General features: G+C 41.3%; 1 protein-coding gene across 12 annotated transcripts in view; it reads right to left on the bottom strand.

Moving 5' to 3' along the window:
• Positions 1 to 3967: 3967 nt before the first annotated feature.
• SYTL2 (synaptotagmin like 2) overlaps positions 3968 to 14545 on the bottom strand; it is an 81917-nt gene continuing 71339 nt past the window's right edge. For 11 of the 12 annotated variants that reach the window (XM_066587380.1, XM_066587373.1, XM_066587387.1 and 8 more), the window contains 8 exons: positions 13788 to 13907; positions 12149 to 12318; positions 10916 to 11018; positions 10115 to 10276; positions 9381 to 9459; positions 9187 to 9292; positions 7117 to 7322; positions 3968 to 5229 (listed from right to left, as the gene is read on the bottom strand). In XM_066587380.1, coding sequence (XP_066443477.1) covers positions 5084 to 5229; positions 7117 to 7322; positions 9187 to 9292; positions 9381 to 9459; positions 10115 to 10276; positions 10916 to 11018; positions 12149 to 12318; positions 13788 to 13907 — 1092 coding nt within the window. In that variant the 3' untranslated portion in view covers positions 3968 to 5083. The remainder of the gene's footprint in view (positions 5230 to 7116; positions 7323 to 9186; positions 9293 to 9380; positions 9460 to 10114; positions 10277 to 10915; positions 11019 to 12148; positions 12319 to 13787; positions 13908 to 14545) is intronic. The other variant, XM_066587394.1, reaches the window with a different exon arrangement.

Here is a 14545-nt window from a genome sequence, read left to right as displayed (position 1 = left end):
AATGCAGTGTTATCAGCTGGATCCCCGTGGAGAGAACAGCCTACGGTCTACTGGAGAGGAATGCAAACTGCTTTATCTCTGGTAGCTGAACGATGGATTTTAAGTTCACCTTAAAATCATTGTTCATCAAAAAGTGCTGGATGCATGCGTTTACATGTAACGATTATCACTCAAATTTGGTCGTTTAAACAAATTGTGAGCGATAATAGTTACGTGTAAATGGGCCTTAAAGGGGTTGTGCCGCAAAAGCAAGTGGAGTTAAGCACTTCTGTATGGCCATATTAATGCACTGTGTAATATACATCGTGCATTAAATATTGGCCATACAGAAGTTATACACTTACCCCCTCCGATGTTGGCGTCCCCGTCTCCATGGCGCCAACCGAAGCCTTCTGCCTGGATTAGACGCGCTTGTGCTGTCTGCCCTCTTCTGTCCCGCTCCAGCGTGCTCGCGCCGCAGCGCAGAAGACCTGTGCGGCGCGAGCACGCCGGAGCGGCCCCTTCAGCGGGACAGAAGAAGCAGACAGCGCAAGCGCGTCTAATCCAGGCAGAAGAAGGCTTCAGTCGGCGCCATGGAGACGGGGACGCCAACACCGAGGGGGTAAGTGTATAACTTCTGTATGGCCAATATTTAATGCACGATGTATATAACAAAGTGCATTAATATGGCAAAGAGTGAAAGAAAGAGTGGATGGTGTAGATTAATTGTATACGCCACTTTTTCCTTCTGTCCAATTTGGTACAATTTGTGTTTTTACAATTAGGTGCAGAATTTAATTGAAAACTTTAGGCGAGGTGCACACTGTTGTATTTTGGGGTCATGTGCTGTTCAAGTAATTCCATGGACTGCACACAACCACATCTTAGCCTACGAGACTCTACTCATGATTATTTTCACACAGACCCATGCTCCACGTGACAAAACTCATGGCCGGTCCTAATTCTATCTAGTAACACACATCTATCAGCACTCATGCACATTTCAAATTTGCATAGAACTGCACAACTATTTATACTAAGCCAACTTCACACAGGCGAGGGTGATCTGGGGCCGTGAATCATAGCCCCATATGGCCCTCGCCATCCATGTGAAATCCCCAAGGATGCAAGGAATTTTCATGTGAAATCAGCCTCGCATCACTTCGGGGATGCAAGGAACCTTGGTTTCTCCCATTGTTTTTAATGGAAGACCTCACACTGCGTGCACTTTGCACATGGTGCAATGCTGCCATCGGCCCCATTGAATACAATGGCGATGCAACGTTAAAGCACGTACAGGGTAGGGCATGCCGTGATTTGATTCCCGCATCACGGTGCAATGCGGGGGAAGTTAAAAAATCGCTCATGTGTATAACCCCATTCATAAAAATGGGGTTAAGGTTTGTGCATCTCATAACGTACAAATATTATGCAATTAAAACGAACGTAAAAAATTATGCAATTGTGTCACCTTTGTAAAGCCGGCTTTGCAGCATAAAAATTGCAAGGTTCTTAGTGCACAATTTGATCAAATTATGTGGGCCCATCCACCACATCCAGGGTAACCTCAACCCTTTCCAATTCTCTGTCCAACGTCTTACGGCATAATCACTGAAGCCTGTACAGCTCCTATGTCAGACAGTGTATACTTACACCATTCTGATGGCTGCTCAGACGCATTCCCATCATGTAGTTACTAGCTTTACCAGCAGATGGTGCCATTGTATAACAGCAGAAATCGCAAGACTCTAGAAAACCCTCAATCCAAAAAAAAAAAAAATCGATTGGAAAGAGTTAATGGTTGGGTACCCAGCTCTATAGTATCACTGAACCACCTGGGTCAGATGGAAGAATGTAGTGTGCGACACATGTAGGCAGCCACTCCTACACAAATGCACATGGGACAAAAAACTAAAAAAAGTTTGCAGATCAAACAAATAACTTTGTGAAGGTACAAATAAGCAACGGCTGCAACAATTATGGTAACACACACATGCATGCTTAATATCTGCATAAAACTGCACAACTGTAGTTTATATGAACTGCATACAAAAATCTGAGGTGGATGTGCCCACATTTTTTTGGTGAGTCAAGAACCTTGCAGTTATGTGGTTAGTTTAACCCCTTAGTGACGAAGCCAGTTTGCACCTTAATGACCAAATAATGCTTCAGTTTTCTTCATCGTCGCTTTCCAGTAGCCATAACCTTTGAATTCTTCTGTCGATATAGCCATATGAGGGTGTGTTTTTGGCGGGACAAGTTGTATTAATGAAGTAATTTTTGTGCGCATATAAATGTATTCTATAACTTTACAATATGGCTCCTCATCCATGGAGCTCTATAAGGGCTTGTTTTTTGTGCGATGAACTTTAGTCTTCATTTATTCAGTTTTTTGGAACATAACATCTTGATTGCTTTTTATTCCATTTTTTTTTCTAAAGGCAAGATTAACAAAATCTGCAATTCTGGCGAGTTATTACCATTTTTAACAGCGTTCACTATGCAGTATAAATATTAATTAAATTAATTCTGCAGGTCAGTACAATTATGTCAATACCAAACTTAGAGGGTTGGTTTTTTTTGCAACTTTCACACTTTTCAAGAGAAAATATATAAATCATTGCTGCATTCAAAGACCCCTAATATTTTTCTTTTTTGGTCGACTGAGTTTTTTTTGCGGGACGAGTTGTACTTTTTAATAGTGCCATTTATTGATCCATGTGACGTTTTGATCACTTTCTATTGTTTTTTGTAAGACGAAATAAGCAAAATTAGCCATTTTTTTGTATTTTCTTTTCACTGCATGCACTGTGCAGGTTAAATAATGTACCAACTTCTTTTCTATTGGTCATTGTGAACGCAACGATACCACATATGTGATTTTATTTTTTTATGTAGTCAAGGGGTAGGGGGTTTTGAGATTATAATTTGAGATTTTTTTACTGTATTTTATACAAATATTATTTTTGTCCCACTAGGTGACTTCTCAGCATCTTTTATCATTCTTCTAGTTACTATATTTTAGTATGGCAGTGCATTAGAAAGCACCATAGTTGGCAGACTCGGAGACAATATCCAAGCCTCCAGATGCCGGGGATCCGATGGGTGACAGAGGGAACCCCCTCCCCCTGTCAGTCCTATACATGATGCAGTAGCACTGATGGCGGCATGTAAAGGGTTAAATGGCAAGAATCTAAAGGACTGGAGGTCCCTGCTATAAAATGAAGTGCCCGGCTGTCATCTGACAGCTGAATACCCACTCCTTCCTGACATGGAAACCCGTGCCAGTCTTCTATTGCAGCACCAGCTTTTGATGGCGCTGCAGAATAAAGCCCCCTAACGGCCGCTGTCAAAAGACGTATAGGCGGTCGTTAAGGGGATAAACAATAGTTATGCATATTGTTGTTGTTTAGTCATTCATCCTAAAAGGTGAGCTCCCGCCATGTTTTTTGGTTTTGCGCTGCTTCTTTCAGTTGTGCGATATCCATGCCAGTATCAGCTCTGACAGTATCAGCCATCGTGACCCTTGGCGCCTGATCTTCTTTTGCCATGGATCTGTCCAAGCATTATAGAACTTTGCAGAGTTTCTGCTCACATTACATGGCTAAAATACGCGAGTCTGAGCCCCCATCATCATGTCCTCCAGTGATTGTCTCAGGCTCACGTATTTTGGCCTTGTGCAGTTTTATGTTGCAGGCATGGCTCATGTGCTCCTTCACATTAAGTCATTTGTTTGAAGTACAGATGTTTTATGTTGCATGCCATGTCTGGGTGCCGTGCAATGCAAGTTACACCTCTGTCTCTCGGGCACAACTTGCAATCACAACTAGTGTGCATCTAGTGTAATCATATGTTGGGTAAGCTAAGACAATATACAGGTTTTCCTCCAATGATACCTTGAGGTTAACACATGAGCACTACATAAAAGGTTTATTTTTTTATATATCAGCTAAATACCATTTTTTTCAAACAAAAAGCGAGAAATATATTGTGTGCAATTCAATCATTTTATTGAAATAATTACATATATACATTTATATTCTAAAATTACATTTTTTTTCTCTTTCATTTCGTAGTTTATACAAAACCCATAAACACAAGTACATATTTAGTTAAAGTTTTACATTTAAAGGTACAGAAAAACAAAAATCTTATACCATTGTGAAAGTTGGAATATGTAAACTGTTCCTACCCAGTTACACCAATGTAGTCACAAGGCAATACAAATTAAATATATTTATAGAGTTGATAGAGATCTATATTTATCATATTGTACACCATTTGCCCCCTTTTGTAAAAAGTAAGAAACTTACAGAAACAAATAGAAGAAGAAAAAAAAAAGCGCTTTGGTTTTCATGTGTCCCCCCCCCCCCCATATGACAGAAATGTTGTTGACAATAGTCATACATCTGAAATGAAGTATAAACTATTTAATGATAGCAGCGTAAGTGTAGAGAAATACTATACAAATGTTGACCATTAAAAGGAGTCTCCGTCTTTTAGCAATGTGGGGATATATGATAGAGAGTTGACATTTCTGGAAGATTCTTCATCTTAACGATTCCAAGAACAGTCCAGCCATTGCATAGAGTAACATACCCAGGACTCCCGTTAGATCTCTCTCAAACATGGTTTCTCCATTAATGATCACCTCCAGATATATTGCCTTCAATGTCCAAGTGCAGGTTCACATAAATCAATAGAGGGGCCAGTGAAGCAATATGTAGGAGAGTCCATCCCACAGAAATTTTTGCAGTGTTGTACGCTTACTTTTGGCAATTCGATAGAAGGATTTAAACTTGAAATTTACATCACAAGATAAGGTAAAGTGGAATTTCAATGCTAATTGATTATTCTTTGTGTCTCTAGAGCCATGTTCTCCTAAGACCTGTGCCATAATTTCAAATAATGGCCAAAGAGTTTGCAGAACACAGAACCGTTCACTTGTGGAATATGCTGGTGCTCAAGCAAGACCACCATGTCAAGAACAAAGAGTCTGTGACCAAATGACCATCTATGGAGGTTCTGAGGAATAAAGTAAGTATTATAATAATGAAAGAAAATCACAGTGCCGGGATATTACGGAAGGATATACAGGATTTCTTCATTTATTTAGCTTGGCCATCTTAAACATGCGTAATGACAGCAACCCTTCAATCCAGGTGTTAGGGGCGGCAATCATTTTTTCCCACATTATTGATTCCTCATGATTAGAGTCCATCCAGTCTACATTTGTTCCATAGCTCTTTCCTGAGAGGAAATAACACAGTCATTTGTTAGTGACAAGGTTATTATGTTTTTTTTTGCTTTAGCAAAACAGGAGGGTCCTACAACATGATTGTTTAACTTCACTGGATGGGACAAGTTTATTGGGTGGGCAAAAGAGGAGATGCTCGTGAACTAGACGTTTTTGGATGCCTGGCTTAAAGAAGTTGTCGCATTAAAAACCTCTTTCCTTATGACATATTAAGACGTGTATATATACTGTATTTCTCGCTTTATAAGACGCACCCCCGTTTTAGAGGGGGAAAATAGGGAAAAAATATTTTTTAACTCACCTAAGGACACTGCAGGGAATAGTGTCGGGCAACAGAGCAGGAGTAGCAGAGGTCTGAAACACCGAAGCTCCGTGTCACAGCGGTGCTTGTTTGGCAGGAGGAAGGGAAGAAGCAGATTTGTGGAGGCAAGGAAGCAGCAGCAGTTTCCACCAGTGCTCACCACCAATCGGCGGCACGTATGGGCGGCAGTGGGGAGTGCCACAACACACAGGGGGTCGGAGTGGAAGCAGTTAGCTCTGACCCTTATAGTGGCTGGTACTGGTAACTGCAGGCACAGTTCCCAACAAAATCAGTGCGAGCAGCGAGATGCAATTTGACCACTACATGGGAGTCGGAGCCAACTGCTTCCACTCAGTACCCCTGTGTGTTGTGGAGCTGACAGCAGTTGCCTGATCAGCTGATAAGTCAGGGTTGTGAGTGGTGGACCCCAGCCAAACTACTGATGACCTATCCTGAGGATAGGTTAATCATGGGTATTTGCTTGGAAAATCCCTTTAGGCAATTTTAGTCAGGTCCCAAGTGGGAGCCACACTGTCCTTCTAATATTTGGTCAGCCATTTATTTCAGTGGCCAACATCTAATATTCCTGTGCATTTTCAATGTATAGCAAGCTGCAAATAATGCTGAATCGCAGCCAGCATAAGGTATTGCCTTTGTTATAAAACACTCTTTAAAAACCTTGGACTTCAGCCCCGTTATCTAGATAGTAAATAGTATTGTTATACAACCTGTAGCGGTATTAGGGCACTATATAGCATTATTATTTAGCTACTGTTAGGCTGCCTATCCACGGCTGTGAAGGAATATCGCTAGCGATATTCCGCTAGGGAGGAGCACTGTCAGGTCTCCGATGAGCCTATCTAATAGATAAGCTCACCACGGAGAATCGCGGCAAATCGCAGCATGCCACGATTTCAATCCTGCGAGCGGAGAATAGCTTAGCCTATGGAAAGCTTTTTATAGCGTGATCTGCGGGCGATTTATCGGAAGCGGATCATTGCCCGTGGACAGGCAGTCTTGGTTCTATTATTTCGGTAGTAGCATTCTTTTGTGCCTTGAATAGCATTATTATTTGGGCACTGTATGCTATTATTTATGCCCTTTTGATAGCGCCCCTCAAACTGTATGCGGCAATTGAGACTTTGTACATCATATACAGTATATTGTAGCATCGCATTCGTAGCTTTCACCTGTATTCTGATTTTTATGACCTTCCAAAAAAAAAAAATCACAAAAACAGACCCCTCACCATATGTTTGTACAACAGTATATACAGATGCTGATCTGGCCCTGCAGTGAAATATGAATGTTGGTTCTACACAGTTGACGGTCCATGGGTGTAAGTGTTTATGATGCAGTCAGGCATATGTTTTGTGACCAAAAAGTGGTAAATATCCAAGCCCCCTATCAAGCATTGTAAAAGTAAACCATCTCAGTCAAGCAGTTGTTTAAAATATAGCTTTCACTTTCCAATAGCATCTGATCCGGAGTTCAGGGGGCTGCGCATTGGGTGCAGTACTACTCTGCCAGTGTACTAGTATAATGGCGTATAACATTAGCCTGGTGTTCTTGGCCTTACCTGTTCCGAGACCAATTCTTAAGCCACCCAAGAAGTGATTAGTCAGCTTATTATGGTCCCATACTGTCAGCTCCACACATGCTTCTTTCAAGTCGTCTTCCTTGAACCCATCATAAACCATTGTGTGGTTAAAAATGGGGTTTGGCGTTTTGTCCACAGTTCGTGTTTTTTGGCGACTTTTCCTGCTTGTGTCTGGCAGTATTGTACTACAAGCATAAGATAATAAAAGCATTTAAATCAGGGTTACATACATGGGAGATTACTCTGAAACAGACTGTATATACTAGTATTTTTTTCACAATGCAAACCGCAGCAATTTACAGTACAATACGAGTGGATGGGGGGGGGGGGGGTTCAAATCCTCACATAGTGGAAAAAAAATCTGCATTAAATCAAAGCAGGTTACAGATTCCTTAATCCATAGCATGAGTATTCCTGTGCCTTAAAAAAAAAAAAAAATGCAGGTTGTCACTACAGATTTCACCCCTTGCAATAACGCAAGACGAAATCCACAAGAAATTTTGCATATCTCCTGCCAAATCTGCACTGAAAAGTTATCCATCCATCTATACATGTCCAAGGGATGTGCGCAGGGTTTGTATGGAGCGCGCTTGGGAACCAAGCCTATACTATACCCAGTGGGTGCTGGTTGTCCTTGACAGTTGACTCCTGGCCACAGTGGCAGCCATTGGAAAGGACTTAAATCGCAGCCGTTAAATTTTAAAACACCACTGCCAATTTCTTCAATAGTATTTAAATATCCTGACAAAGGGAAGGGGCTGGTGAAGCCTCTCCAATACTGTTCTACATTTGTGCCCAATAGGCCTTTACTGTGGCTGGGCTTAGTAAAATCCCTCCAAAAATATAAGACACTGCAATATTGGAAGTACTTAAAAAAAAAAGTAGAAGTAGTGAAATAGTTCACTATAAAAACATTAAGTATAAAACCTTTTGCCAATTTTAAAATAAAAAAAAAACAAAAAAACCACACACATACATAAAGGTCAGACTAAAACACCACATCTGCAACATGATGAATGAATGTTGTCAGAAAAAAAATTAGACAGAATATAGAAACTGAAGGAATTTAGTCACCTTGTTTCCAAGATAAAATTTAACAAAAAGCAGTCAAAAATTCACAAACCTTTACGCAGTCCCATTGACTGGAAAATATAAAAACAAAAAAAAAACCATATGGTTGCCAGAAGGGGTTAAAAACATAATTGAAAGAAAAAAAAAAATGTATAAGTAGAACCACTACATATATTTGGTATCTCCGTAATAGTACTGACGCACAGAATAAAGTTAACATGTAGTTTAAAACATGTAAAAACAAAGCCCTCAAAAGTGGCGTAATTGCATTTTTCCATTTCACCCCATTTTGAAATCATAAAATGAGGTCATGCCGTTGTAAACTACTGATGGCACATCCTTAGAAACGGCCATCTTTAGTAGATCAGCGGGGTTCTGCCCCTGGGAGTCTGGGGGGAGGCTGTTCACTGGGCTGGTGTGCGCATGCACAGAGTTGATTTCTGGTGAAATCCGACAATGCAGTGGCCAGGCTTGGTATTGCAGGCCATTTACTTCAATGGAAACTTTGCCTGTAATACCAAGCCTTGCCACTGCAGTGAGAATAGACCTGCCTGCTTCCTGCAGAAACCAGTTCTGTGCACAAGCACACTGGCGCAGCAAACAGCTGATCGGAAGGGTTCCTTGGTTGCAGACCCCTGCCAATCCAATATTGATTGCCTATCCTAGGGATAGGCCATCAATAGTTTTACAACCCCTTTAAGTTTTTTAGTGCATTATATGGAGTAAATAAATCATTACAGAACCATTGAAAAATGCAACTTGTGCCACAAAAACACAGCCCAATACGGCTATGTCAATGGAAAAATTAGAAAAGGCTACGATTTTTGAAAGTGGGGAGGAGAAAAGTCAGTGTTCACCAATAGGTGACTCCAGCTCTCACAGAACTACAACTCAGCGGTTCGTCAACAGTCAGAGAGCCGCACATATTTATTACTGAGCGCCGACATCAGACATGGAATAGAGGAGAAGCGGAATTACCATTTAACAAAGGAGTTGATCTTGTTTTCGCGAAGCATCGGCAGCTGGATACACTCCTTGATCCAGATGTGCACTTCTCCAGTTGTGTTCACTTTTCTACCAACCTCTGGATTTGGGACAAAAATATTAGTATCTGTCACAAAGCAGCATTGAAATAAATGGTGTTAACAGTAATACATAACAGTAGTACATACCAGGGGCTGACACTGGCATATACTTCAGTGCCAGTTTTATCTCTCCTCTGTTCTCCAACCCAACTCCAGATGCCGGAGTCTAGAAAAGGCAAGGCACACAGTCATGCACAAAACAAGCAGCGGCAATGTACAACAAATCATGTATGCAATATATACTTCTACTATAAGCAAGAGATCTGTTAAAGTCTTTTCTCCAGGCATTCATGGGCCTGTCTGTATATTGTATGGGCACCTCGTGTGGCGCAGAGTGTTAAGGCAGCAGAAATGTATGCCTAAGCTCCTGCTCACGTACATATATACACACACACACACAAAAAAGGTTGTATGGTTCACTAAATAGTATCAGTAAAAAATAAGACTCTTCCTGCAAAAAGGTTTTTCCCAACCCACCCCTCAAAATATAAATAAAGGTTATAGAATACATTATAAGAGTCCAAAATGATGCCATTACAAAATACAACTTGTCCCACAAAACGTAAGCCCTTAAATGGCTTGGTCAATGGAAACATTAGGTTATGGCTCTAGTAATGGGACAACGAAAACAACTGAAAAATTAGTTAGGCATTAGGGCCATCATCAAGGGGTTTAAAATACACACTTTTCATGTATGCTGGATGGCATCAGTTTATGCAGAAAATCCTGTCAGCTAAAGGAATTGTATATTCTAGTGCAAATTGAATATTTATAGAAAAACTATTCACTATGATTAAAGACGAGTACATACAGACCCTTACCCGTGCCTCAAGTTGGTACCAGTTCCTATGTGTATTGTTCCAATCCCATGTCACCAAATTCTGATTGACTTCACCCAGGAAACTGTTCCGACCAAGGGCATCATGGTGCCACACAGATAAGTTCAATGTCTGACTCTGAAGAAATTGTTTTGGGATCTTGTACTAAACAAAAAAAAAAAAATCAGATATATTGCTGGAAAGACATCCTGGCACGATGGCACTATTACATCTACTGAACCCTGGGATATCACTAGGGTTGGGCTGGCGGGATATGTGCCCAGGCTGATGGGTGGCAACCGGTCTGCTTTGCGCAAAATATCTAGACTGATGGCACAGGGCAACAAACTGAAGCCTTGCCCTGGTTGAAGAAGCTTAGCTACACATTTTGTATAAACCAGCAAAAAATAGCATGGTACCGTGTTAGCGAGAACTCTCCTTGTAACAGTAAATACTCTTGTATCTCTCAGATTATAACTAGGAAAACATTTACACACAACACAATGGCAGGATGACAAATGAGAGGAAAAGCACAGCATTTACATAATGAGAGGGCGCAATACTGGCAACCATGGATGTAGAGTTCCTGTACCCAATACAAGGATGGCACCGCTGCCATCCTCCGGAAGAACCATCTAGCTACAGAGCCAACCCTACAGCTGATCAGGTTCTTACTCCAACATAAATACTTCAGACACGAACGAAGTGTTAGACACGTGCAACGGCAAATAGCTGCCATGGATGTCCACCAGCATGGAAAACAAAACCAAACATGTTCTTTTACAGCCACTGATGGTTTCTTACCCTGAGGATTTCATTGTACACAGGACACAGCGTTTTTTTCTTCACTGCGGTTTTTCTTTTCCCCATCTTTGCTTTCTCTGGAAGCAAATAAGCCTTCACATACCTGCAAGAGAAAGTAAACATGTTACGGCTTCCCTCTTATATACAGTATTACCTACATCAGCAGTCAGCTTTATACAGTCTTGCCAGCTAGTAAAATTAATAGAAATAAGAAAAGACACTCTTGTAAGCTCCAATGCGCCCCACAAATTAATGGTCTCACAGGAGCTGCAAGCCGGGTCCCCCAACTATAATGCTTTAATTATACTACTAGGCTCACTACATGGAGAAGATAGGCCTTACAGGCCCCCTATAGATACACCGCATCCCCTATAGATACACCCCTCCCTGGTTACATAGGGTCCTTTCAGGCAAGCAGATTGTCGGGCGCTTAAGCACCTGGCAGTCGTTGCAATCATTGTTCCTGGGCTTCCACAAAGGAGCGATAATTCTAATCATTCAGCGAATGGAGGTGGAGCAGGCTGAAGATCACTTCTGGGCCACCCGCCTAGATTCACAGTAAACAGGCAGTCATAGATGAGCCTGTTGACACGGGACGGTCGCCTTTTGATTTTTATACCTGCCTAAACTGAATGAACAACAATAAGCAAATTAATGCTTATTATTTGTTGCTAATTCGCTCACAGCGTTTATACTGAAAAATTCTAATCGTCTTGTTCAGTGTAAAACGGCCCTTAGAGAACTTTGCACCTGTTTAAATGCAACAAATATATTCAGAGGCGTTGGCCTTTCAACACATTTGTTGCATCTAGTGGCATCTCCGAGCATCAGACAAACCAGCAGGTTTCAGCAATAATTTATGACATTTTCTACTAGAAATTATAGTAAATCCGCTTGGCTGTGCATGGCCATTGCCCCAAATGCTAGGGCCAACCCAATTTTTTTTTAAAGTAGAGATGATCGGAGTAACCCCCCCCCCCCCCCAAAAAAAAAGAAAAACAATTTTTAAAAAGTTGCATTTTGGTTTTTGCACCTAAGCTGCAACTTTTGTGCAACAGAGATGAGAAATACAGGCATAAATACATATGCCCCACTGTTTTTTTTATTATAGGCCAACAATTAAGTCTCCCAGTTGGTGGAGCCCATTGCCACAGCTATTCTGTAAAAAGTGAATGTTTCTTCAGTTTTTTATACATGGCTGGACTACAAAACAGTATTAAGTGTTGCACTCACGGGTCGGAGCGTTGCCTCTTGACATCTGCTGCCGCCAGGTCTTTGCATTGGTAAATAAAGATATGGAATTCCTTCAGCTGCTCCACATAGTCCATGGCAAATTCTATGCTGCCTTTAATGTCCACATTGCCAAAATCACCGCTGTACACACTCATGACACTTCCACTTACCTGCAGACATGAACATTTAACAATCAGGCATTATATACTGAAGAATAGTGTCACTTAGCCATATGACATACTGATTACATCCTCTCTATGTGAGAGGATTCCACCAGCACAGGGCTTAAGAGTTTACATCTGGTCAGAGAGAGGTGTCAAGTTTTAATCACTGGTAATCAGTGATCTGTATCCCACACGTATTTAAACAGCAGGGCATCAGTGCCTCGCCCCTTTGACTTTTAGATCAAAGATCTTCCACGTTTCCAATAAGGTGACAGAGTTCAGATTGACTTTAGTTGGACTGTAGCGCTCCAACACAGAAAACTTCCCTATGACATGTCAGACAGTTTCACTTGCTTAATATCCAAATATATTTTTATTACAAGTAGTTGGAGCTCCAAATCTCCAGCATAGGAGTTAGGGGAACCAGTCACCACCTAGGAGCAATAGGAGTGCAGGGATGTGCATTTTGTACTTCCTCAACTCCCTGTTCTCACAGTCACCCATGGAAGTCAGTACACAAACACTGCATCAGACTCTTCTCTGCAGGCCGTGTACATGCACTTCCATAGAGAACAATGGGAGTGCATGCACACATCAGGCAGAGAGGAGTCCACAGTACTGTCTGCGCCGACTTCCATGGGCAACAGCGTGGGAACAGGGAGCCTGGAAAGTATAAGACATATATCCCTGCACTCCTTGGGAACTGCCTTATAGAACTTCGTTTATGGTGCTCACAGGTTCCGTTTAACTGGTTGCAGCCACCACTAGAGGGAGCTTAAAGGAAACTTGTTAGGCCCCTAATGTTTCCCTAGCTGCACACACACAGTGTAGTGACAGACAAGCTGATTTAAGCAGTCTGTCACTTTATAAATCAGTTCATTTAGTTTTATAAAACCTTTGAAAGCGTGCAGCGTGGGCAGCGAGACGTCCGATGTGGCTCATTAAGATTTACCATATATTCATGCTCTCTCTGTTACTGTGCATGTCGGCAAATCTGTTAATCAACAGCAGGAAGGATGGGAAGATTGCGAAGATATGCATATTAACGAGTCGCATTGAACTCCTCTAGGCCCGCGTTGCATACTTTCAAAAGTAAGTTTTATAAAACTACTGAAGTGATCACTGACAGACTTCTGAAATCAACAGGGGACCAGAAGCAGTAAGCCTTGCCACATTGGCGGATAAGAAACATGGTCTTATTGGCCCTTTGAAGTTTGAGATATCCGTGATGTAATATTTCTAATCCATGCAACAATCTGTTTAAATATAAACTTGTATCAATGTATTAATAGCAAGACAATTATGTAGCAAATATAACAATACAATATCATAAGTCTGTTATCTGGACATCATTCAATGTAAATTCTCCTACAAGCTTCTCCACATGCCTGTATTATTATTAATAGATTATTGCATACAATTACAGAAGCACAGAGACATTGATTAGTGGAAGCACAGAGTTACGCTTTACATACAGAAGACATTGACGCCATGCCAGACGAGCCGCTAAGATTGGTTAGAGAGCTCGGGCTCTTCTTGTGTCTGCCAATCTGAAAACTGCTTTCTGATGCGGAGTCTGTTTCTCTGCCATCAGTCTAGAAGACATCACATTAAACAGTCACTGGACAGGGTCAAAAACAAGACAGGTTATAATGGTGAACATGGTGGGCTAAATAACCTAAAGGTCTACTCACTAAGACAACAGCAGTTCCCCGATATGGTATATACTTACTTTTGGAATGGATAGTAAGCTTTCAGATTAAAATCCCCCGTTATTACCTGGTGTCATTAATGGCAACATGTATTCCAGTTATGGGTCAAAAGAGTCAGGTTATGGTACGATGGCCGATAAGCAGTGTATAAACACTGAATGGCCAACTTATTAGAGACCCCGGCCTCTCTCACGATTAAAGCTTTCCTGTATAGAAATGTATCAGACTGTATAGCGCTCTGCCAGTAAACAAATTGGGGCAGCACTTTGTTAGGTCAACTGCAATAAAAGGGATCAACTCAGCAATGAAAAGTGATAAACATAGCGGGCAAAGCAATACGAATTACCGGCTAGTGACAGGAGATACCGAAAAATAAGATATGGGGACCATTGTTCCCAGGTATTCAAATAAGTTAATTGGAGTGCACATATTGGGGGGGGGGGGGGGGGGTTGGTTGTTTTTTTTTACATTTATTACACAGAATTAGAAAGAGAAAAAAAAGGAAGAATATTTGAATTTTA

Source organism: Eleutherodactylus coqui, chromosome 1 (genome assembly GCF_035609145.1).
Source record: "Eleutherodactylus coqui strain aEleCoq1 chromosome 1, aEleCoq1.hap1, whole genome shotgun sequence".
Lineage (NCBI taxonomy): Eukaryota > Metazoa > Chordata > Amphibia > Anura > Eleutherodactylidae > Eleutherodactylus > Eleutherodactylus coqui.
This window is presented reverse-complemented; position numbering and strand designations above follow the sequence as displayed.